The sequence below is a fragment of the Panthera leo genome, chromosome E1, assembly GCF_018350215.1.
Source record: "Panthera leo isolate Ple1 chromosome E1, P.leo_Ple1_pat1.1, whole genome shotgun sequence".
NCBI classification, from domain to species: Eukaryota; Metazoa; Chordata; class Mammalia; order Carnivora; family Felidae; genus Panthera; species Panthera leo.
Genome location: NC_056692.1, coordinates 45,899,381 through 45,923,957, shown reverse-complemented (window position 1 = coordinate 45,923,957; position 24,577 = coordinate 45,899,381). Strand labels below are relative to the sequence as shown.

At 55.5% G+C, this 24,577-nt stretch overlaps 1 protein-coding gene across 5 annotated transcripts; it reads left to right on the top strand.

Moving 5' to 3' along the window:
• The first annotated feature begins 9,330 nt into the window (after positions 1-9,330).
• On the top strand, positions 9,331-22,247 carry LOC122205835 (transmembrane ascorbate-dependent reductase CYB561). Of its 5 annotated transcripts, none has more exons than XM_042914431.1 (7): positions 9,336-9,377; positions 18,214-18,359; positions 18,557-18,771; positions 19,715-19,813; positions 20,107-20,210; positions 20,699-20,856; positions 21,098-22,247. In XM_042914431.1, the coding sequence occupies exons 3-7, from the start codon at positions 18,567-18,569 to the stop codon at positions 21,288-21,290; spliced, it is 759 nt and encodes a 252-aa protein (XP_042770365.1). In that variant the 5' UTR covers positions 9,336-9,377; positions 18,214-18,359; positions 18,557-18,566; the 3' UTR covers positions 21,291-22,247. The 5 variants fall into 5 exon arrangements, with proteins under 5 accessions (XP_042770366.1, XP_042770365.1, XP_042770367.1 ...); XM_042914430.1 differs by lacking the exon at positions 9,336-9,377 and adding an exon at positions 10,309-10,383; XM_042914432.1 differs by lacking the exon at positions 18,214-18,359 and having other exon boundaries at positions 9,331-9,377; positions 18,554-18,771.
• The last annotated feature ends 2,330 nt before the right edge of the window (positions 22,248-24,577 follow it).

Below are 24,577 nucleotides of genomic sequence, written 5' to 3'. Positions count from 1 at the left end.
CTCGGGGCCCCGGGTGAAGTTCAGCTCCATAGCTGTGGACAGTGATGACCCGTCTCCACCCCCCAGGCTAGGAACATCTGAGTAATCTTTGACTCATATCTGTCCTGTCTCCTATTGCCTAATCTTGCCTGGTCCTCATTAAAAACGTCTCTTTACTTTTCTTTCTCTCACTTGTTCCTCTGCACATGTCTCCTGAGACCACTGTGCTTGTGCGAGCGATGGTCTCATCAACACAGACTACCTGGATGATCTTGGATGATCCAAGACGTGACGGGTCCTGAGCCCCGGCTAGGGGTGTCGCTTGGGCTGAGCCCTGAAAGAAGGGGTAGGGGTTGGTCAGACCAGCTGTTGGAAGGCTCACATTTGAAGTGGAGGGAACAAACTTATGCTGGTCAGCACTAGGAGGTGAGCAGAGGCTGGAAAAGCAGGCCGAGGCTGCCAAAGCTGAGGCGGGCAGTCAGTCTTCCTCCTCAGGAAGGCTTTGGGTTGGGCAGTGCCCTGACCACAAACCTATTTCAGAGCCACCAGTGAAGATGTGGCTAGCAAACGTGCAGAGGTGACAGGAGAAGACAGTGGCCTAGGGCCCCCCAGAGACTGAGGGAACTGGTAGATTCAGTGGTGCGCCAAGGGAGGTGGGGATGAAAGGAGGCAGGAGCTGACTGGTTGAGGGGAGGTGGAGGAGGAGGTGAGGGGGGTGACATGTTCCTAGGAGGGGAACATTCCAGAAGCAGGTTTGGATGGTGGGAGGGAAAGGAGATGAAGACCTGGTTTTGGAGGGTGCTGGTCCTTTGGTGTGAAGAGGTGGGCGACTGGAGGGGCCAGCTCTCCTCACTCCCACAGCTGCTGTGGGTCCACTCACCCTCCACGGGATCCTTTGCCCCTTTTCTCTGCCTGCCTTCTGGGTGTCGAGATGCTGCTGGGCCCCAGAGGGCATCCACCCAAGAGAACTTCAGGAGGTGTTGAGTCCCTCCCCCTCCCCAAGCCCACCAAATTTTCTACCTCAATCACTGTTTGGTGAATGTGGGAGAGGCAAGTGAGGGCTGCCTGGAGAGGACTCAGGAACACTCAAAGTACTGTCCCAGACCCTTGTCCTTCTGCGAAGCCAGGCCTGGCATTTGCCCCAATCATGCCTCCTTCCTCCCTTTCACCAACATTAATGGCCCTTCTAGGCTGTGGGTGCTATGTGGGTGCTAGAGATACGACAGTGTACAAAATCAGGCCACGTCCATTGAGCCAGGCATCTAAGTGCTTTACATATCTTAATTCATTCAAACCTCCTAGCAATCCTATGGCTTAGCTACATTTGATTCCCATTTTACAGGAGAGGAAATGAAGGGTTTTTACTTTTTACTAACAAAAAGGTTAGTAAGTTGACTAAGGTCACACAAGTGATGGAGGCCAAATGCAAAGTCGGATAAGTGCCACCATGAGCCACTCCACTGTCCCCTCCTTCTCTCCGCTCCACAATGCTGTCTCCGTCCACTTTTGTGGGACGTGTCAAGTGCCATATCCTTTAGATGTTCTTATTTTTAACCCCAAATCTTAAATCCACTTCTCCTGGTTTTGCTCCTGGTGAGGTGACCTCTGCTGCCGTCCCGGCAGGAACATACACAGGCATGACACCTGCCTCTTCCTGGCTTTGTGCATTCCTCTTGCCCCACCTGTTCACTGCAGTACCCAGCCCTCTCTAAGACCCACTGCCACTGTCCCACCTATGGACCCTCAGCATCTCTCGCAGGCCCTCCCTTCTGCTCTCATCCTCATTCTCTCTCTCTGTAGCCCATTCTCACACACAGCCTGGGAATGGATACTTGTCCTAAAGCACAAACCTGAAAACAGCATCCGTTTGCAAAACCCTTCCCCACGCTTCAGCTGAGTGATAAAATCCACGCTCCTTGGAGTGAAGTCCAAAGTCCTTCCTCCCCCTGCCTCCTCCACATCCTCATTTCTGGCCCTACCTCCACAGGTATCAATGCTCCCAGAGGCTCACTGGTGGCAGCTCTGGCCTTGATAAAGTGTTTAATAGTCAGCAAGAAAGGGGGTGAGACAAGAACAGTCAGATATAGAAAGCCAATCGGCATATATTAGCCAAGTCACCAGCTGTCCTGTTTTGGTCCTATTGGTCACAATATCTTTTAATCCAAATATCCTTTCTGTTTTTGTTTTTTTGGTAGTTAAAATATTACTTCTTTCATAAGATGGTGTATGTGAGAAAATGGCATATTTAAAAAAAAGTCTTTACTGGGTGAACTAAAGTGTTTGCAACTCCAGTCAGATTCCATCTTTCTCCTGACTCAGCAGTCTATGCAAGCTGCCCACTGGCACATCAAGCAGACCCTGAGCTCTCAGGCCCCGGGGTCTTTCCTGCTTCTCACTCCTGCCTGCAATGTCCCCCTCCTCCTATCACCTGCTCATCAGACATCGTCCCTCCAGGCCCGACCTGCCCTTCTGTTCCTAAAGCAAGGCCTTGGCACTCAGCACAGTATTCGGTGAGTAGGACTGTGGTCATTCACATGTCTCCCCATGGAGCTCTGGGCGGTAGAAACTGGGCATCCTCATACATTTCTAGAGCCTGGTGCAGCTGCGGCCTCCCATGTACACAGCAGGTTTGCTGAGATCCTGACTAGAACGAATCTATTCCAACCTCCCTTGCAGCAGGCATGGCTGTGGTGGCAGTGAGGGGCTGTGGGGGCGCCCAGGGCTCGCTGGCTGCAGCGGTCAGCCTGTATGCCTGCCTGGACTTCGGCACTGCCATCCCTCTCCTGCCCTGAGGGCCTGACTGGGTGGCAGTGACTCCTCCCCAGCCCCCTCTGTGTGGAGCTCAGGTGCTTGGGGGCTGTGGCATCTAACTGTCCCTAAAGCACTATGGGCCCCGTGTGTGCCTTCCTGCAGCTGTGTGTATCTCAAGCGTTGTTCCCAGAGAGGGGCCAGGAAACTGCCCACACTCTGAAGTGCTGGAGATTATCATCTGCCTCCCAGCAGCCCAGGGAACCTCAGGTCAGACAGGAAGACAGAGAGGGAAGGGAGAGAGACCGAGAGAGAGAGAGAGAGAGAGAGAGAGAGAGAGAGAGAGAGGCAGAGAGAAGTGAAACAAGGTCTGTTTCAGTAGAGACAAACATGGGGCACGCACAGAGAAGGGGGGCAGTTGCCACCAGAGTGGCGGCAGTGGGAGGCTGGAGCTGGGGGTCCGGCGAGCCTCCCACTGGGCTGGGGGAGAGGCACCTGCCTGCTGGCTCTGACACAGTCCTCACTGTGGGACCCAGAGCACAGGAGGCAAATTCACTTCAGGGTCCACCCCTCGCCTCTAGTAAGTCCAGGGCCCTGACAAAGTCCTCTGAATGCTCAGGACTCCTGAGGGGCCTCCAGCCCTGCTGTCAGCCCAGGCAGCACCCTGGTCCTTCCTGGCCTCACTGCCCCTTCCCTGACAGCCCTTCAATAAACAAACTCCCTTAAGGCACCAAAGATGGGTCAGAGGAGGGACCCCTAGGGAAGAAGATGACATTTCGTTTTTAGTTTAGTTACTTTGTAGTAGTTTGTTTTAGGAAGGACCTCTTGAGAGGCCTTTTATGCAGATGTCAGACAGAAAGTCTCATGTTGAGGGGTAGGTGGCAGTGGACTTCTGCGGCCAGGCAGAGGCCACCTTGTAACCCCCCCACCTTGAGAGTGAGGGGGGTTGACTAACATGAACAGGAGGAAGAAAGAATATGAGCTGAGACCCTTCTATCTTAGCAGACCTCCTTTGATGGGCAGCTTTGCAAGAAGGGTGAAGAGCTTCCGGGGAGAAGCCTCTCCATGGAGGAACCTGCCTGGGACCAGGCTCTGCAGTGGGCCTGGTCATCTAGGGGGCGTGGCAAAGCCCAGGAGCTGAGTTCATTCATATGGGGCCACCACATCTGCTTGTGTAGAGCTGTCTAGGCAAGCAGGTGCAGCTGGGTCTTGACTCTACAGGGAAGTGAAGCCAGGACTGAGCCCTCTGTCTAAAAAGCCCTGATGGTGCTTGGATTTACCAGATGAGGAGAGGCCCTTGGATGAGGAGAAAAACTCAGAATACATGAGAGTTCTCAAAGTCCCATCAATGTCAGGACCTGACACTGTCCTTGAAGCTGTAAAGGGCTATCACTTCATAGTAATGATACGTTGGGATGGATGACTTATTAAAGACTCCAAGTAGTATCTAATCTATGCCTTCTAAAGATACAGCCTTAGGTTCTGGAACCTGTGAGCCAGCCCTTGGGCAACATTCTTGGGCCCTGAACTTTAGGGTGACACTTTGAAGGAAGCTTACCCAGAGTCACCTGCTGCAGTGAGGGCAGGAGAGGCGTTCTGGCCCCTTGGATCCCCTTGGGAAAGGGGTCCTTGCATCCCTGCTAGAGCAGGAGGTATGACTGGCCCACAGCAGGGGATGAGGCAAGAGACAAGGATCAATCCAAACTGGGGGACCAGCTGGGGGGTATGATTCTCCCTGGTAGCGGCCCACTTGTTAGGGTCTCCCACTGGGTGGGAGGAATCAAAGGAACATGGCTTCTTGGGTAAGGGAGGTTCTGAGCCAAGGTCGAGGTGCCTTCGAATCTAATCTGCTCTTGACAAGGACCAGTTGGCCTGATAGGAGCACTCCAGGTAGGAGGTGATGGCCAAGGCCAAGAGGAGTGTACAGGACGGAGGTGGGAGGGGTGGAGCCAGGGTTAAGTGAAGCCTTTGACTTAGGACAGGTGTGCTGCTAACTTGTTATAACCTTGGAAGAGTCACCAGCCTTTGTGCACTCATCAGACAGTGCCTTATATGAGTGCCCCCCTTTTTGGCTCTTCTGTGTTCAGCTGAGGTCTGACTTAGAGAGGGCTGCCATAAAGCCACCACTGGGGAACACTGCCTGAGCCTCTGCCCAGGTCACACTGGGGCATCTTCTGGGCCATGGCTTGGTCATCCTGCACTTTGAGCTCAGAGCGGCCCCCACTCCCTTGCTGCTCTCCTGTCATGAGAGGCTTGGCCGAGAACCAGGGGGGATGGATCCAGAGTCAGCATGGCTTTCAGAGTCAAGATGAGAACTCAGAGCTGTCGAGGGCTTGGAACAAAGTGCAAGAGTCCTGGGTCTGCAGTTTATGGCTGGTTTGTGGAGTTGATGAGGTGGCTATCATTATCAGCCTCATATCCCCTCCCTCCCCACGCCTCTGCTGGCAACACCCAAGGCTCCGGCCACCCTTCACCCCCAGGCTCACACACTTGCTCCTTGGGGTCTCTTGCGCTCCACAATGAATGCCCTTAGCACTCACATAGCAGGTCTTCAGTGTTTGTTGATTGACTGACAGACTGGCCTACTCACAGAGAACAGCAGGGAGGTGGGGACTGAAGACACCACTGGGACACGCACCTCTTCACGTGTTCTTCCTGAAGGGGAGGGCTGGCCCAGGGGAGTGAGGTCTTGGGGCTGGGCTCCCATGCCTCCTGCTCAGGCCAGCCTGGACAAGGGGTGCTTGGCGGTGCCTCACTGACTGTGACCCTATGTCCAGATTCTCCATTGAGTGAAGGACATGACCAGTAATCAGATACAACTACAACTATGAGCCTATGGACACTTCTTAGACACCCCGGGAATTGCTGCGGGGTCCCTGCTACACACCTCACACCTTCACCCTCTGCTCTCCCTGAGAACCTGTTTACGTTGCCGTTTTCTACTCTGTATACAGTTTCTCCTCTGTTGGGGAAGACAGTGCTAGAGGGTAGGGCAGGATGGAGATGACCATGCACATTCTTGCCTCAGGGCCTTTGCCCTTCCTCCCTCCTCCCTCTGCTGGACTTATCTTCCCTTACATCTTCATAGGGCCTGCACCTCTACCCCTCTCTCCTCAGAGTCTTTGTCCTGTGACACTCCAGCCCTTCCCCTGCTTTATTTTCTTTATAACACTTGTTGCTACACACAATTAGGTCTGTGTGTCGGTGTACATTTACATGTACGTGTGTATATGTGTTGTTAGTTTCCTTTTCAATTATCTGATGCCCCCACTTCATATAAGTCACATAAAAGCAGGACCTTCTGTTTTATCGATTACTATTTCTCCAGGGCCCGGAACAGGGCCTGACACAAGTTGGTGCCCAATAAACCTTTGCTGAAAGAAAGGAAAAGAAGGAGTAGAGGAAGGGAGGAAGGGAGGGAAGAAGAGAAGAGAGGGAAAGAAGGGAGGGAAGAAGAGTAGGAAGGGAGGGAGGAAGGAAAAATGAAGGGAGAGAGGGAGGGAAGAAGGGAGAGCAGGCGAAGGGGAAACATGTCCTGCTGATCCCTCCCTCCCCCAGGGGGCTGCACACAAACACAAAGAGAGGTTGGAAAGCCCACCCCTTCCATCGCCTCCCACCTCGGGCACCCGGTGCCATCATGCCACCTCTTGCACCAGGCTGGTCCCCACTGCCTATCCGACCCACGTCCTGTCCCTCAGAGCCCGGCAGCGGTGAAAGCTGGCCTGACTCTCCTGACTGTCACCGCTTCTCTGTCCATCCTGCGGGGTTACATTGCTTTGTGAGCAGGTTTTGTTCTTGTCTGTCTTGAATCCTGCTTTCCCAGACTGGACCACCTTGGGGGTCAGCCTGGGCCCCACAGCCTGTGACGTCCCTCAGCCCAATCCCCTGGAATTCTGGAGGTGCCAGGTGACTCACTCTCTTCATCAGTGGCCAGTCCCCTGCTTCGCTGCCACTCCTTCCCCATCGCTGCTGCTCCACTGGACGCTCTGGCTGCTCCTGCTGGGGCTGCCGCCCCGGAAACTGCAAGATAGGTTTTTCTCCAAGTGATTATAGTTCCATTTTAAGCTCATCAAAGTAGCCATGTGCTTTCAGACTCAGACTAGTTTCCTTTTCAAGGAAGTTGGAGCAAGCTCTTCAGGGAGTGGGCCTGATGGTGCCACCCCCAGCAGCAGGCTGCTCCCACCTCTGTATACTGGTCAGGGTATGTGTCTTTCAGTTATTTGCCATCCTAAGGCAAGGCTTACCTCCCAGAGCTGGTGCAGGCTTTGGTTCAGGCATGTTGATTCCTGGCAGTGGCCCAGGAGCCCTGAGGGGGAACTAGTTAGGCCACCTCCTCTTTCCTGCAGAATGCTCTAGTCCCTCTAGCTGGGTCTTTGGCCAGGACCTTCTTGCCCTCTCCCTGCTGTCTCGTTGCCACGTTAACCCCTGCTTGTCCTGTAGCTCTCTGAGTTGATGTCCCAGGCCCCAGAAGCCTTCCTTGACCCTCATATCTGGGGTAAGCACCTTTTCTACGCACTAAGGTCTGAGAGAAAGGGCTGTGCCTGTCATGTTCATGGATACATTCCCAGGATCACCCAGCACCTGGCACACTGAAGGGACTTGATAAAAATTCTTGTAAAGAGCGAATGAATTCCGGGTGCATTTTGCAGAACCTTAGGCCTGGGGAAACTGGTCTCCTATGCCTTTTGTATTCTCTGCAGCCCAAGGTTAAGGCCTCTGTGTGCAGCACGTGCTGAGGAGTTAACTAGCTGTTTCAGCCTGTTGGGGATGGGGAAGCTTTGCTGGGAGGGGCCAGAATGGCCAGGAGGCCCCTCTCCTGTCTTTCCCAAACAGGAGCAAGGTAGGCTTGCCAGGTAAATACAGGATACCCAGCTACATTTGAATTTCAAATAAATGATGAACACATTTTTAGTATGTTACATGAAGTGAGGCATGCTTATGCCAAAAAAAAAAAAAATTAAATTCGAATTTAACTGGGAATCCATCTTTCTCGATCTGGAAGCCCTAGTAAGGGCAGCCCCGATCAGCCAGGTGCCGGTGGGACTCTGAGGTCCTATTCATGAGGTATTCTGTCTTGGTTCTTCCTGCTCTTTAAATGCTTTTGGCCAAAGAACAAGGTGAACGCCAGGTGTGGTTTCCCAGAGCTGTCACGGACACACTTAACACAAAGTCTCTCCCTACATCACAACCTCAACTCCAGCTGCTGGATCAGATGGTTAGGGAAGGCCTGTCTTAGGAGTTGAGATTTGAAAGAATGAGCCAAGTGATGATTGGGGCACTCCAAAGTTGAGGTGGGAGTGAATCTGGTGAGTCTGGTGGTGGCTTTGTGAATGCCGGCAGGGACGGGATTGCATGGAGCATGCCCTGGACTGCATCCTCAGTCCTCAAGAAGGGGCCTTTGTGCTGCTCGGCCAGCCTGCTCTTACCCACCTCTGCCCCCAGCTGTAGGGTGGAAGCTTCTCTAGCTTCTGTGGCAGCAGTCTCAGCAGCAGGGGGTGTGGGGACAGCAGGGAGTGGGGGGATGTCTGCCATCCTGGGTTGGGGATTCTGGTGCTTGACAGCAGTTTGGTGGGATCATCTGCTCTTTAAAAGGGTTGAGAGGAGCCATGAGCCCCTAGAGCTAAGTCCCTGTGTGGTTGCTCCCCATGGAGGCACCTTATGTCACTAAGAGCACCACCTCCACCCCTTCCCCACTTTAAGCAGACCTCTGAGAACACTGCTGGCAGGGTATGCTCTCCCTTCTGAGAGGGAAATGCCGCAGCCCAGGGCCATGGACCATGGGGGCAGGGGGAAGAAGGACCCAAGGGGCCCCTTCCTGCCTCAGCAGGCATCTCTCCCAGCTTTGGAAGGGGCTGAAAGCCTTATACTGGGAAGCTCAGCACTCAAATCACAGAGTTCCCAGCAGGCTCTGCTCCTCTGTGCCACCCTGCCCACTCCAGTTCTCCTCCTCTAAGCCCAGATATACAGGCTAAACAATGGGAAATGGCTCAGTTCCACATTTAACACACAGAGCATTTGTTGCCTGCTGTTTGCCTGTTGGCACGCTAAGGAAGCTGTTTCTTAATTTAAAATGTCCATTAACTCCCTCCAACTGGAAAGTTACTCGAAACAAATTTATGCTGTAGCAGGTTTAAGCTTGGTCACTCTGAGGGGTGGGACCTGCTGTGTTTGCCCCATTATTAGGTGTGCCCAGGGCAGTGGGCACCCTTGGGAGTTTTGCTATGTGCCTGAGAGTATGTTGTCTCTGTAAGGGGGTATTAGATCTCCAAGGCCCCGCTTGGCCAGGGTCCTCCAGGAGCCTCTGGACACTGCCCATGGGAAGCCCACAGTGTGGGAGGTAGAGGGAGGGAGAGGGGGAGCCACGATGTGGGGGAGGGGTATCTCTTTAACATCTCCAGGGGAGGAAACCCCATTTCCCTCCTACCCCCAGGCTCTTGGTACGTCTTGCCAGGCATCTGACAGGAAAGAACCTTTTGTTCTGAGCTTGTAAGAAGTCTGAGTTGGACTTGTTATCTACCCACAGCATTTCCTGAACAGGGGCTGCGGTAGGGGCTGGCCCCCAGCCTTGGCCTTGGCATCCTCCTCTCTTAGCTGTTGGGACAGGCGAGGCTGCCGCTGGCAAGGTCTAGGCCTCCGGCTGGTGAAAACTGGTATTTATCCTTAGGCTGGTTTGCCTGGGGGTGGGTAGTCAGTCTCAGACAAAGCCCCCTGAGAAAGGGGGGCAGGAAAAGTCACAGTGTGTGTGTGTGTGTGTGTGTGTGTGTGTGTGTGTGTGTGTGTGTGTGTGTCTCGGGAGGGTGGTACTGGGGAAGTGGTGAGTCCAGTCTTCCTGTACGGTGACATCTCCCTCGGGGCAGGGAGGAAGGAGGTGTGTTCCCCCAGAGCTGCAGAAGCTGCAGCGTGGGCCCAGGCCCGGGCCGTGTCTGACACCTAGTGGCCACCTGAGCCCGGGGCGGGGCGAGGGGGAGGGGAAGGTGGTGGGAGTGAAGAGGGGGAGGGAGGGAATCTGGAAGCGCGGACCCCAGGCCGAGGCCCGGCCGCTGCTCTCCCGGCCTGCAGCCCCTTCCGTCGTCTCCCGGGCTCAGTCCCCCTCCCGGGTCCCGGTCCCCACTCCGCAGCGCCCCCCCGCCGCGCCCGCGGCCTCAGCGTCAGGCCTGGGCAGGAGGCCGCCACACCCACGGGGTCGCACACCCCCTTGCGTCCCTGAACGCGGGATTCCCGTAGGCCGGGTCGCGAGGCTCGGATTTCGGAGGTTACCCGAGCTCGGGTCCAGAAGGCCGGGGTCACGGTGGCCGCGGCTGCCACCCCTCATCGCCCTGCGCCGCAGTCCCTGTCACGCGGCGTCAAGGTCGGGGCCCGGGACCTGGCGGGGCCGCGTCCAGACACCTGGGCATCAGTAGCGGCGGGGCCCTGCAGTAAGCGCGGGGACGTGAGGGAAGGACTTCCGGCGCCCCCTGCCCTCAGCGTGACCCCCGCCGCGCCGCCCGCCTTGCGCCCCACCCGCCGCCCTGTCGCCATGGAGACGCCGTAGCTCCGCGGCGGGCGCGGCCGCCGGAACCGGCTGAGCGGCCGGGGCGCGGCGTGGGAAGCTCGCCTGTGGGTCCGCGGTGGGGCGCTGCGCGGCGGGGACGAGCTCCGGGCCCGGCGCCCGGCCAGGTAGGCGGCCCGGGCGGGTGGGTGCGAGCCGAGCCCCCGCGCGGAGTCGGGGAGGGGGCCCAGGTGCGCCCGCAGCGGGACGGGCCCGCCCCCCGCGCCGAGCCGCCGTGAGTCCGCATCCGCCACCGCACCCGCCGCTCACCTCACCTCAGCTGCTCCCGAGCCCCACGCGGCTGGGCCGGAGGTGGAAGAGCTGGCCGCGCTCCTTGCTGGAGCTGCCGGCCTCTGGCCCTGGTTCAGCCTCCGTGCCAGTCTGCGGAAGTTAGAACCGAGCGGCAGGTGACCCCACGCTTGTCAGTGGGCTCACGGCTGATATTTTGCCACGTTCTAGAAACGAGCTGGGGTAGATGTGGATCAATCACCATTTGCCACGACTGTTCTTTTGAAACCTGAAACGGGCCCAACTGCTTTGCTGGTGGCGGGCCCTCCCTCAGCTTCGCCTCTCTCCTCTTGGGGGTGAAATGGCTAGCTAGGAGATCCCTTCCTTGTTCTGGAACATCCGCAGCTTAGTGGTGTGAGGGTAGGAGTTCCTCGTTTGGGAAATCCTGGCTCGTTGGATTGGGCCTGGTAGGCCCCTGAGCTGTGGGGACAGGGGGTGCAGAACTGAGCGGAGGAAGGGGTCCCCTGCTGCCTTTGACACCTAGGTGATGGCAGGGCCACCTCCACTCTCTGCCTGCCCTTTCCCCCAGGGCTCCACAGAGAAGGAGACCCTGTCCCCAGCTTTTCTCCTCGAGGTGGCCTCTCTTCCGTCATACCCCGGAACTTGGCAGTCTTTGAGGATTTTCTGAATCTCATTAAATGAAGCTCGTCTCAGGATGTCTGGGTTCTATTTGTTTTCACAGCAAATGAAGAAATCCCAAAGCTTTGCCACCTTCTCTTAGATACCTTGATTTCTCTTCTGAAATTGGGTTTGAGGCAGAAAATACCGAGAGAAAACTCGTAAGTGCCAAAGTGAGACCCACATAGGGAGAGGGCTGCTGCCACCCCACCCCCACGCAGGAGGAGCCTCCCGGACTTGGAGGTGGAGCCTGCCTGCCCCACGGCTTCCCCGCCCTGGCCGCCTTCCCTGGGCCCGCAGAGCTGGGCTTCTGCTAAGGCGGTGTGCTTCAGCAGCACCAGAAGGTATTGGTGGAGAAAGCTGCCCCAGATCCAGGGTTTTCTGCCCAGTGGGGGACGGAGAGTGGACAGAGGGGAGTGTGGATTTATGAGAGGGGGTAGTGCTGCCATCTGGCTCTCTGTGGCCCCGAACCTCTTGTGTGAACAACTTCTGATGTGTGACTCTTCACCTTACTCTTCCCAAGGTGCTATTAGGACCGGATTTAGTTTTTGTTAGACTGTTATCTGATTATCTACCATGTGGCAGGCACTTTGCTAACCGCTATTACATATTTATCCCCCTTATTTTTTGCCAGGCCAGTGAGTAATGAGGTGGGACTATCGATAGGGGACTATCGATATCCCCTATCTTGTGGATGAGGAAGCAGGCTCAGAGAGGGGACTTGGCTTGACCAGGACCGCAGAGTCAGATGCAGAGGGGCTGGCTTTAAAAATACATCCGTTTGACCAGAGCTGCATTCGTGGGTCGTAGGCACTTTTGCCTTGCTGGGACCCTTCTTCCACTAAAAATAATACCAATTTTTAAAAAACCCTATATTTTACAACAATTAAAAAAACCCTATATTTTACAATTGTGTTGGTATAAAGACAAGTATAATCCAGGCCAGATTAAAAATTAAAACATTTTCTTCAGCACTAAGTTTGTTTCTCCTTCTGATTTTAGCAGAAATCATAACATTTTTTGTGGGTCCCTACAAGTATTGGAAACCCTGGCACCAAGCCCACTGTACCTAATGGAGAACCAGGCTTTGCTTTCTTCCTGCGGGCTACTTGGGGCCCTGCCTGACAGCTCAACCTTCACTTTGCTTTCTCTTCCATCACATTCTAGGGCATTCTAGGGCACTTGAGTCATCCCTTCAATGGGGGGGGCGGAGGGAGGGTTGGTTAGATCTTAGAAAAGATGTAACCTCTGTCCCCAATATAATCTTGCCTAACCCAATTAAAACCCTGCTGTGGCCAAGGAGGGCTGCAGCCAGGCCAGGCTGCCTGCCTCCAGGCTCTAGGACATGGGCAGTGTCTGGTCCTCATAATGAGATTAGGCCTGGTGGCCTTTTAACAAAACTGTGGGCATGAGGAGAGTGATTCTCAGCACGTTCAACCCCTGCGGGTATCTCCTGTCCCTTTTTGATGACATTAAGTGGAGTCTGACTGCAAGTTGGTGTGGGAGGGGAGGGGTGACTGTCTCAGCCCAAAGTTCCAGAAGCTGCCAGAGCTGTCACCCCCGTCTTGTGCTCTGACAGGAAGGAGGGTGGCTGTGTAAGGGGCTCTGAGGGCTATCAGAGCCTCCTCTGCTTCCATAACTCTGGTCTGCCCGGCAGAGGGGAACTTTGGGGTGGAGAGTGGCAGCTTCAAGGCCCTTGATCCTGCCCCCCACACTTCTGCTCTGGGAACAAAGGAGGCCCGGGGTTCTGGGGGCCAACCCAGCTGGCAGGGAAGAGAGTGTTCTCACTGTCTGGTTTGGGAAATGAAGGGGCCTGATTCAAAGGCATTTGCTTGCTAGGGAGTGAATCTCAACTGCTTTCAAAGTTTGCACATGCAAAATGTGTTTGTGGATGGGTCGGATTCCAGCCAGAGTCAGCAGGATGCGGTCTCTCTTCAGCAATTGGAAGCAGCCCCTCCTTGCACAAAGATAGGTTGCCAATGACTTGAACCGAATAGGCAACAGGTGAATGCCATTGCTGAAGGAATCTGGATCTTTCACACTCGGAACTTTTGGACTGCGGGGTCACCTGTAGGCAAGGCACAGACAGGCCTGCCCGAGGCAGGATGGTCTTGCTTGGTGTGAGCTTTCCTGCATCCCTCATACTTGGGCTGAAATCACCATCAAATTGGAAGGGAGGGTGGGGGAGATGGATTGGTCCTCCATAGTTCCAAAGGTCATCCTTTATCTGTGGCTTCCTCCTGGTTGCCTCATTACCCGGATGCTTAGTTCCCTAGGACAGGTGGGGCAGGTGAGCTGCCTTTGGAGCAGTTGACAGGAAGATCTCATGGAGCAGCTGGCTCATCCTCCTGCCACCCCGTCTCTCTTAACTACCTGTTCCCATCCTGCTTCCTTCGCTCCCAGGAGAGCTCCCAGGGAACACTGGTGCTTGTTGCTGTGGTGGGCTTAAACCGCCTTAGGAGCATGGTTTCCTGAGGGGTGAGGGGTACAGGAGGACTGGCCTGGGACAGGGAGAGACCTCCTTGGAGCTCTGTTTCAAAGCGACTTCTTTGGCAAATGCCCATTTGGATCCTTGATTGGCTTCAGTATTTGGAAAGCATGAGAGCTCCACCCTAGATCCTCGGCAAAGCCACACTGCCACCAGACAGCCAGCTGTTCAGGGAGTGCCACCTCAAGGTATTAAGGTGGGGAAAACTGTCTTCCGTGCGTATAGTGGAAAGTGCTCTTGGCGGCCTGAGTTGAACTTGTGGCTTGAATTCTTACTACCCTTTACTAAGAAAATCTGCATCTGCTGTGTAACTTGTCTGTAAGCTCCTTGAAGGCAGGGATCAAGTCTGATCTGTATAGCTCCGGTGTCCAGCAGTATTTGCCAGCACACGGCAGGGGCTCGATGAACAAATGAGCAGCTATTTGCTGCTGGTAATTTGGGGCATGTCATTTATCCTCTTTGAGCCCCAGTGTCCTCACGCATTGATTTGGGACAGCACTCCTCTCACCACAGTTGTATGGCGAAGGTTCCGTGAAAGAATGCTGATGATCATAAGGGAAGGGAAACAAAAATAATGTAAGAACAGGGAGGGGGACAGAACATAAGAGACTCATAGATATGGAGAACAAACAGTCTGCCGTGAGGCCCCTGGCATGCCCCCAGCACGAGCGGGCACCCCCACTCTTTGCCGCGGTGGGTGCAGACGGCATCAGCAGTCTGCCTTCCTGGGGAGTTCAGGGCGGAAGTGTACAATGCAGAGCGGCAGAGCCCCCCGTGTGGTCACCTCACTGCTCCAAAGTGTGATTTCTTTTCAGTGCCACCAGCTACTTCCCTAGTTCACAGCAGACACTGACTGAGGTCCTACAATTTAACTCCATCCTGACACTGTCTACCTGGAGATGGCAGGTTAAGGGCTCAGGCCCACGAGACTGCCCCCACTTCAGAGGCCAGTCGCAAACCCAGGTTGGCACCTGTGCTTCCGACCCACCTGCTGTAGATAAGAGGTTCCCATGGCCTTCTCCTCAGGTTCAGTTAATTTGCTAGAGCAGCTCACAGAGCTCAGAGAGTTATTTTACTTATTAGGTTTATTACAAAAGGATGTGACTCAGGAACAGCCAGATTGAAGAGGTAGGTAGGGCGAGGTCCGGAAGGGTCCAGAGCACAGGAGCCTCTATCCCCAGGGAACTAGGGTAGCCGTCCTCCCCCCTGGAAGCTCCTTTTGAATTTTAATGGAGGCTTCAGCACAGAGACAGGGGTGATTAGATCATTGGCCATTGGTGATTGAACAAATCTGCTGTCTTCTCCCTCCCTAGAGGTTGAGGGGTGGAACTCAAAGGTACAGCCTTCAGTCACATAGTTCCCCTGGCACCCAAGCCCCCCCCCCCCCCATCTACAGGTTATCTAGGGGGCTCAGTAACATAACAGAAGACAGCATTAGGGCTTTCTTGGGAAATTTTAGGAGCTTTAGAAGTTTTAGGAGCTCCATCATATATATATATTAATTTAATATAAATTAATATAAATTAATATATATTTAATTTAATAAATATATATATTTAAGTTTTTAAATGTTTATTTTTTGAGAGAGAGAGCACAAGGAGCACAGAGGGGGGAGGGGCAGAGGGAGAGGGAGACGCAGAATCCGCAGAATCCGAAGCAGGCTCCAGGCTCTCAGCTGTCAGCACAGAGCCCGACACGGGGCTCGAACCCACAGACTGTGAGATCAGGACCTGAGCTGAAATCAGAAGCTTAACCGACTAAGCCACCCGGGTGCCCCCATCCTATATGTTTCTTATAAGTCATAACATCACAGCCCTGAAGAGAACCTTGCTCTGGTTTCCGTCTGCCTCCTTAGGAGACTGGCCGGGAGGGAAACGCTGGCTCTGGCTTGCCCGGCCACAGAGCAGCTCCGAGATACAGGGGCGACGATCCCCTTTGCGGCCCTGAGCTCCCTCTGCTGTCGTTGGTTATTCTGCTGGGCTGGGAGAAGCTGTGGCAGGTCTGCCAGCAGCAGAGCACGTTCCTTCTGTTCTTCCTGATTCAGAGCTAATCAGATTCTGACTGTGCCCCGGGCTCTCTGGGGATAAATCTAATAAAGGCGGGGAGGACGGAGAACAAGTGACCCGAGGACAGCCTCTCTCCGGTAGATTTTTCCTGTTAGAGTTAGGGCAGAGGAATAGATCCCCAGGAGACCCAAGGAAGAGTAGGACGCGTTCCTCGGAGGAGGCACGACAGCAGACAGGCACAGGCGAGCTTCGTGGCAGGCAGGCAGACTGCCGACGGGGGTAAGTGGGCTCCAGGCCAGCGTTGGGGATGCAGAGGTGGGGACAGAGAAGAAAGAAATGTCCCTTTCAGGTTGTGGGGCAGGTGGATGGAGGGGAGGGTGAGTGGCAGGGAGCCGGAAGAGAGGCGCAGGGAGTGAGGCAGAGTGTTGTGAGAGCCAGGGAAGCTGAGTGGACTTGGTGAGAAGATGCGGGGCTGCAGATGGAAACTGAGCTAGGATCGTGTTACAAGTGTTGCCATTTCACTGGCAGGCGCCCCCGTTTGCACAAGGTGGGACAACATGAGTTGGGGAACTGGCCTCGTCCTCGTCCTTGTCCCTGGCAGGTCTGGCGGGTTAGAAGGGGTACAGAGATTGGGGTGGAAGCTCCATGCTCTGGCTGGGGTGGTGGCAATGAAGATGGCCAGGAGGGAAGTGATGGTGGGGACCCTGGGGGAGAACCCCGAGGATTCGGTGGCCTGTCTGTAGAGGTGTCAGCGTCGGGACCAGGAGGACAGCCGCAGTGGTCACCTGCACGAGGTCAGGATTGGATTCGGTTATGAGGACGATGGGCAGATGAATTGACTAGGGATGTGCGGAGGAGTTTGAAGTGTTTGCTGATGTCGGTAGAGATGTATGGTGGGTAGCTAGAAATGGGGTTTGTATTTGGGGGAGAGGACAGAACTGGCCCTAGATGTAGGAGTTGCCTTGGGTAAAGGTGACAGAGATGGACGGTGGCAAGAGTCTCAGAAATAGGGGTTCATTGTCTGCCAGGGCTTCTGGAAACAGGTGTTCCCACCGGCTATGGGAGTGTGTTTGGAAGATCATTTGATAAAATGTCAAAAACCTAAACGAGAACATAGCCTTGCTGCAGGATTCCATGTCTCCATTTAGGAATTAATGAGACACATGTGCAAAGGTGATCACATGGTGTGATTTATTTAGTGAAAAACTGGAAGCTAGCTAAATGTTGAACAGTTGGGATTGGGGTTTGGTTAAAGTGTGGAACAGCTGTATGGTGCAGTCTTGTGTTGTCATTGAGACAATGATGTGAATGTATATTCATGGACAGGAAAAGATACACAGGATCTACTGTTAAAGTAGAAAAGCAGGTTAGAAATCGGTATGTCTCTGTTTTTATAAAAGAATGTATATGTTTGTAGAAAAAAAGGATGTAAGGACACACATGAAAATGCTGATTACTTGTAATTTTTTCCCTTTTTATGTTAATCTGTATTTTACTGTAGGGAGTATGTATTAGTAACACTCGCCACTGCCCCCAACTTTTTTTAATGGCGAAGTTGCCAAAGTTTGTCAGATGTGGCAGAGAGAATCGGGGGTAAAAAGAGACCTCCCCAATTACTAGTAGAAGACCGGGCCGACTGGACACTAGTTCTTGAGCGGTACAGGGTGGAGAGAGACAGCAAGCGCTGGGTGTTAGAGGGAGACCCAGAACCCATTAGGCCATGTCTCTGCGCCGCTGTCATTCTCTGGAATGTTTCCACTGCTGCTTGGAAAGCCCAGGACACTGCGGGCAGAGAGCCTCTTTCTGTGGGCTCGGGACCCTGCAGCACCGAGGCAGACAGATGGAGGAGGCCATCGTTGTTCATCACCGGCCTCGTGCCCTGGCTGCCTCTCCTGACTGGGTGTGTGGGCCAGGCCTGGGCTCCGGGTCTGGAGAACTATCCGATTCAGGGTGAAGAGCTTGCGTGAAGGCCATCCTGACCCTGGGGGGGCTAACATGGGGGGGGCAGAGGAGCCAGGAAATGCGCTTACCACACACACAAACACATGCACACACGTACACACACGTGCAGGTGCACACACACAGGCACACATGCACAGACCCCTGAGCAAGACTTTCCCAAGCCTCCTGGAACTGCCACTTTCTTATCTATGGCATAGGGACAGTAACTACCTGCTTTACTGTCCCATACAGGATGGTTATGAATTAAGTGATGTGTATGAAACACCCCATGGGCTCTGAATGCCAAGGTGCTACTCCCTGTCCTGAGTAGGGGTGCAGACCCGGCAGGCCCTGAGCGTGGGGGGAGGAAGTTGTGGCAGGGGGAGCAGGCTGTGGGGCTGCTCCTGTTCCCCACGTCGTCTTCAGGCAGGGCCAGAGCATGGGGGCAGCTGTGGGGGCTGCACCCAGGCTCCTGGGGAGGGCAGGATTTCTCCTTCTGTCGGCCACACGGCCACACACTGGGTGCATGGGTGCAGGGATGTCAGCTTTCTCGTTCTCTCTGGATGTACTTGTGACCCATCTGGAGGACAAACCGTGACTAACTCTGTACCTTCAAGGGATTTTCTCACTTCTCTGAACCTCCTCTGTGAGCCCCACCTGAGAAAAGCCAGGGCCTTGGGAAACAATGCAAGTCACGGGCACGTCCCCCCGCCTCTGAATCTGAAGGACCTTCGCTTGCACCCTCACTGCATCTCATAGCCAGGTGCTGGCCTGTCTGTCTCTGGGGGAAGCGGGGCACCTCTGCTGAGCTGTACTTGAATCTCGGGAAGGGATGGAAGCACTGCTGTAGCACAGGGGCCGGGAGAGGTGGGTGGAAGGGGGCAGCGGGCATCGGGAGGCCGGGACGTAGCCTCTGGAAGCTGTGGGCCACTCTGAGCTTTGCTGTTTTCCCTCCAGCAGCTGCCTCAGCATGGAGAGCCACGCAGGCCTGGCGGCCACCCCCAGGGCACTGCCTTACTACGTAGCTTTCTCCCAGCTGCTGGGCCTGATCGCGGTGGCCACGACCGGTGCCTGGCTCGGTCTGTACAGGGGCGGCATCGCCTGGCAGGGCGTCCTGCAGTTTAATGTGCATCCCCTCTGCATGGTCATTGGCCTGATCTTCCTGCAGGGAGATGGTGAGTCCCACCCTTGCTCCTGAGAGCGGCGGTTTGCAGGAACCCTCTCATCCCTGGGGTCTCCTGCACTTAGACACATCTAAGATTCTAGAAAAGACAGGAAGGAAGCTGGCTTGGGGCCTGGGAACACCAGGCATCCAAATCTAGGGGCCTGAGGCTTGTGGAGCATCCAGGGGTGTGCGTGTAGAGCAAGCAGCCCAGGGGCTGGGCTGTGAGCTGAGGCTGGCTTCCGCAGGGGTGGTTTGAAGTTGGAAGAAAAACGGTGAGTGTGCGTGTGTGTGCGCGTGTGTATGCGCGTGCATGTGTGTATGTGTTGGGGGAATGGTGGACTTGGCAGAGCTGCAGCTCCTCTCTGGGGCAGGAGTGAGCCTGTGACTGGCCCCCACCCTGCCTTCTGTGTGGCCTGCTCTGGTAACAGGAAAGCTGGATCTGGATCTGTTTGACCCATTCTTCCTAGGGGCGGTCCTGGTGACAGCCATTCCCCAGCAGCAGATTCCTAAGAGGCATTCCCCGTGCCACCTGGCCCTGTCCGGCTCAGCCCTGTGAGGGGGATTAGCTTGGGAATCGGGTTCCCCACCTAGGGAACCTGATTGCGGAAGGTAGTGAGTATCTGCTCAGCTTCAATACTGGACTATTTGAGGACCATCAGAGCTAAGAGGTGAACTCAGAAGCTTGGTGACACCTCAGCGTGCCTGCATGACGAACCGAGGACACAGCCCAGAATACACAGGACACTTGATAAGAAAGTGGTGGCGGCAGGGGCGCTAGGGCACACCTACCCGAGGGCCCCCGCCGGGCCCCACCGAGTCTGTTTCCCGTCCTACTGCCTGTGGCTGGGGTGTCCTGCCAAGCCGTTGGTGCGGATCACCTCTGCCAGCCAAGCTGCGTCTCCTCGCTGCCTCTGGCAGGCGGGCCTGACCTTCCCTTTCTCACTCCCTGAAAGCCCTGCTGGTTTACCGTGTCTTCAGGAACGAGACCAAACGCACAACCAAAGTCCTGCACGGGCTGCTACACGTCTTCGCGTTCATCATCGCCCTGGTGGGTGAGTTCCTGGGCACGGCTTTCCCTCTCCCCCACCTCTGCTTCTAACTTGGGGGGGGGGTGGGTCGCCGCTTGACACATCTGGTCTCCACGCCGGTTCTGTTGTGGTCCCGTCCCCATCCCTCCCGCGATCCCCCACCCCCCAGGCATCCCCGGCTGGGACGCTGGGTGCTGGCAGCCCTCAAGCTGGGACCAGATCCCAGAAGTCCCGGCTGGTTGGGTTTCCCTTGGGTCACCTCACCCGCTCCCCTCCCCACCAGCCCTGTCCTCACACGGCCCCTCTCTCCGGTCCAGGCCTGGTGGCGGTGTTCGACTACCACAGGAAGAAGGGCTACGCTGACCTGTACAGCCTGCACAGCTGGTGTGGCATCCTCGCGTTTGTTCTCTACTTCGTGCAGGTGGGCGGTTCCGCGCCTCGGCGGTGGGGTGGGGGTGGGGGGGCGGGGGCGTGCGAGGCCACGGCGGGGCCCCCTGTGCCACGGAAGGGCCCGCTTTCCCGGGCGTGTGCCTGAGAGTGAAGGAGGTGCTTTAGCACGGTTGGACGCTGCTTTCAGATCCCCAAGTGGGTACGAAAGCCAGGATCTCCCAGGCGAGGGTGCCTCAGACCCAGGCCGCCTTCCAGCTGACGCGGCACATGTGTCTGGCCACGGCCCGGGCTTCCAAGCGTTCGAGCGCGAAGAACCGAGATCGGCCTCGAGTGCCGGGGCCAGGACCTTTCCCATAAGTGTTTGCTGCTCCCCCCACCCCTGCTCTCGAGATGAAGAAGGCCCAGCGGTGGGTGGAGGGGTTCCCCGACTGCGTGTGGACACGGCCTACGTGGGGTGACCTCGGGTTGGTCAGACGGCAGCCGGCTCGGTCTCCGGCACCACCCCGCCTTTCCTTGTAGTGGCTCGTGGGCTTTGGCTTCTTCCTGTTCCCCGGAGCTTCGTTTTCTCTGCGGAGCCGCTACCGCCCGCAGCACATCTTCTTTGGCGCCACCATCTTCCTGCTCGCTGTGGGCACAGCCCTGCTGGGCCTGAAGGAGGCGCTGCTGTTTAAACTTGGGTGAGTGTCCTGTGCCCCCACGGGCCTTGGGAGACGGAGCCCCGCCCTCTGCGTCTCTGGGCCTCTGCCTTCTGAGGCAGCTTCTTGTGGAGTTAGCGAAGCAGTGGTTTTCCTCTCCGGGCGGGGGACGGGTGGGGCTGGGACTGGAATACCACGCCAGCTTTCTGGCCTTGGTGTGAATGGCATTTGGGCCTGACCGAGACCCCTCGGGGGGCTTCTCCCTTCCACCCGAACCCTGCAGGGCCAAGTATAGCACGTTTGAGCCTGAGGGCGTCCTGGCCAACATGCTGGGCTTGCTGCTGGCCGGCTTCGGCGTGACTGTGCTCTACATTTTGACTCGCGCTGACTGGAAACGGCCACCCCAGGCGGAGGAACAAGCTCTCTCCATGGACTTCAAGACGCTGACTGAGGGCGACAGCCCCAGCTCCCAGTGACGGCCTGCCCTTGTCCCACGGGGAGGGTCTGGCTGCGGCTGGCCTCCTCAGTTCCGGGAGGTTCTGATAGGCGTCTTTGCCGTGCCCTGTCGAGGCCGTCTTGAGGCCGGGTGGCTCTCGGGGAGGGCTCGGCAGTGTCGGTAGGGACCGTGGGGGCAGCGTTCCCCCTCGAGCGCTGATTTCTGGGGTTTAGGGCTTGACCTCCTCTACTTTCTTCTCCTTGCTGCTGCTTTAGAGTCCTGTTAGTCATGCACAGACCCCTGCCCCTGTTGTCGCTGTCACCCCCTCAAATCAAGAAGCTTTGGGTAGAGTTTTGGGTGGTCAGTCCTGGTCACAAAGGCACAGATCCCTGAAGGAGATGCAGGGTGGCTCTCCCCTTGAGGCAGAGGATGCTGGGCCGTGTCCAGTGGCTGCAGAGAGCACAAGGCTATGGGATAAACTGGGGCTTAGCGACAGGCCTGGCAAGGCCAAGACTTGCTTTGTGTAACACGGAATTCAAACCAGGAGTCTCGCTAGTCTGAATAACACGGTGGTGTGAATGGGCCCAGTCTTTGGCAGTAGAGCAAGTGATATTATGTGTAAAATATGTTGGTATTCGGAGCGAGGTTCCCCAGGAGAGGGGAGGGACTGGCCCCTGGGAAGCTCTGGAGATGTGGCTTCGGCCCAGCTGTGCTCTTGGCCTCCCCTTTCTTCAGTCCTCAGCCCCAAGATGCTGTGCTGGGAGAGGGACAGGGCACAGGACTGAGACAAACTGTACTTGGCGGCCGAGAGAAGGGGAAGGAGGTGGCCCCTCGCACTGGCGGGCTGGGTGGTGGGCTGGCCACTCCCTGCAGGGGCCCGGGCCACCAGTGCCCCTGGTGTCCCTGCCCTCACAGGCTGGCTCTGACTCGAGGCCGAGGGCATACATCTTGTTTTTTTTTTTTTTTAATTTTAACGTTTATTTATTTTTGAGACAGAGAGAGACAGAGCATGAACAGGGGAGGGGCAGAGGGAGAGGGAGACACAGAATCTGAAGCAGGCTCCAGGTTCTGAGCTGTCAGCACAGAGCCCGATGCGGGGCTCGAACTCACGGACCGCGAGATCGTGACCTGAGCCAAAGTCGGACGCTTAACCGACTGAGCCACCCAGGTGCCCCTGTTTTTGTTTTTAAACAAAAAACTGCCCTGTTGCTCCCTTTCCCTTTCAGTGGGGAAGGCAGGGCCGCCTGCTTCTGTCCAGGAGGAAAGCCTCATCCCCTTACCTGGGCCCATCTTTGCAGGAGGTTGGGACGGAGTTGGAATTGGGTTAATTCCCCCCAGCTGTGTAAGTGTGTTATGCTGCCGCCTGAGTCACTCTTTGGATTCAGTCTGGAAGTAACGTGATCAGAGCATTGACCTTGTGCTTCTTGGACTTGGGGAATGCTCTCTTCTTGTTTTCCTCATTTTCTGGGCTTTGAGGAAATGACAGTTTGAGACAGACACAGCTTACTTAAGTGAAGAAATGAATGAGGTTTCTAAGCCCGGCTACTGTTCTGTAGATGGTTGCCTTTTTCTCACCTAACCGCTGCCTTAGAGAAAGGGGCTGGCCGCTTCTGATGCTCAGATTTCTAACCCTCCGCTTTGCCACAGGCCCTGCCTTAGGCAACAACGCCAGTTCTCCCAGCAGGTGCCTGCAGGTCCGGAGCCCTCCCCAGCAGGGCTGCCCAGGCCCCTCGGAGCCTCTCCCGGCCTCCCTTGTCCCAGCCTCCCTGCCTCCCCCGCAGCTTGTCTGGAGGCTACACCGCATGCTCCGCCAGGAAGGGGCTCCGTCAATTCTTTCACCACCTGGCTCACGCTGAATAGCCAGGTATTTTACAGCTGGAGAGACTCCTGCTTGGACAAACTACCAAAGTACAACTGCGTATCTACCCGCCCCCCCCCCCCCCCCCCCCCCGCCTCAGAATGCCACTTAGAGAAATGGAACCTTAAATTTGCAGTAAAAATCTGTAAACTGGTCTATTTGCCAACGTGTATGTTGGATGATTAAGGAGGCCCCCTGAAAGCTGATCCACTGTGGTTTATTTTACTTTGCCTGTGTCCAGTTGTCTGTGAAGTACAATGTAGTGTCGGTGCAACAGATGATTCAATAAATGTCTACAGCTGATCTCTGGCCTGTTCTCTTCATTCACCCTGGCAAAAAAGGGGCCAGTGCTTTTAGCGGCATCAGACATGTGAAGTTAGTTCTACCAGGCTCGACAGAAACTGAACCTCCCCGCCCCCCACGCTGGGCACAGAAGGTAAAGCGATTCGTGATCTCTGTCATGGCCCAGGGGCTGTTCAGTCTCTGGACCCAGAGCGGGAGGCTCTTCCTCATGGTTAGAGAAACCCTTTTCCCAACCCAGAGACAGTGGCCTGGAGGGTGGAGCGTGGTAAGGGCCTCGGCAAGAAGTTTTCCCTAGTAGTCACTCAACTTTTTACCTTTTAAAAGAGATGTCTATTCCTTAAGGAGAGGAGCAAAGGTTTGAGAACGAGGCGGGATTCCACTTGAGAGCAGTTCCTAAGACCCAGGCAGGAGATGTGTTTATATGAAGTTGGGCTGGATCTCACGCTGGGATACACTGTGCTCCCGTCACCTAAAACAAAACACTAGTTAAAGGGACCCCCTGCAGCAAATCCTCTGAGGAGTAATCCTTGGGGAACAGGAGTCCTTCCTAACATTTACTTTATTTTCTGTGTTCTCCAGAGGTCTTTGCTTTCTGCATCTGTAGAATCTTTCTCCTGAATCAAGGCTTCTGTGCGAAACTTCATTCGCTTAAAAGCATGCAAAGCACGTGGCATGATACATGTCCCAAGCTGATCGCTCAGTCAAGATCACAGCTGGCTCTCAGTGTGCGGGGAGAAGCAGCTGGCCCGTTTGCAGGCTGTCTCACTTCCGGCTCTTGTGCTCACTTCTGGATCAAGGGTCTTTGTGTTTGTGAATATTCAAATGATCCCAGACACGAAGGTCACCCCTCTCCCTCTAGACACGCATCTCCTCTCCTTCACCTCCTCAGGAGTCCCTCACCTTACTGGGTTTGGAACCCCCCGAGTCCCAAAGTTTTCAGACCAAGCAGGTGGTTGCTTCCGGAGTCCTCTCCTCTCCTCTCTGAAGGCCACTCTGGCATCTAGGGTGCGTGACTGCGTGCCCGGAGTTTTCCTGCTTCCCCGGCTCTGTTTGGGGGAAATGGATGTGGTTATGCAACAGGGATGTTTGTTCAGCACAACGTGGTGTCTAGAGGAAGCGGTCTCTTCCCTTGCTTGTCCCTGCAGTAGACAGAGAGGTACCAGCCG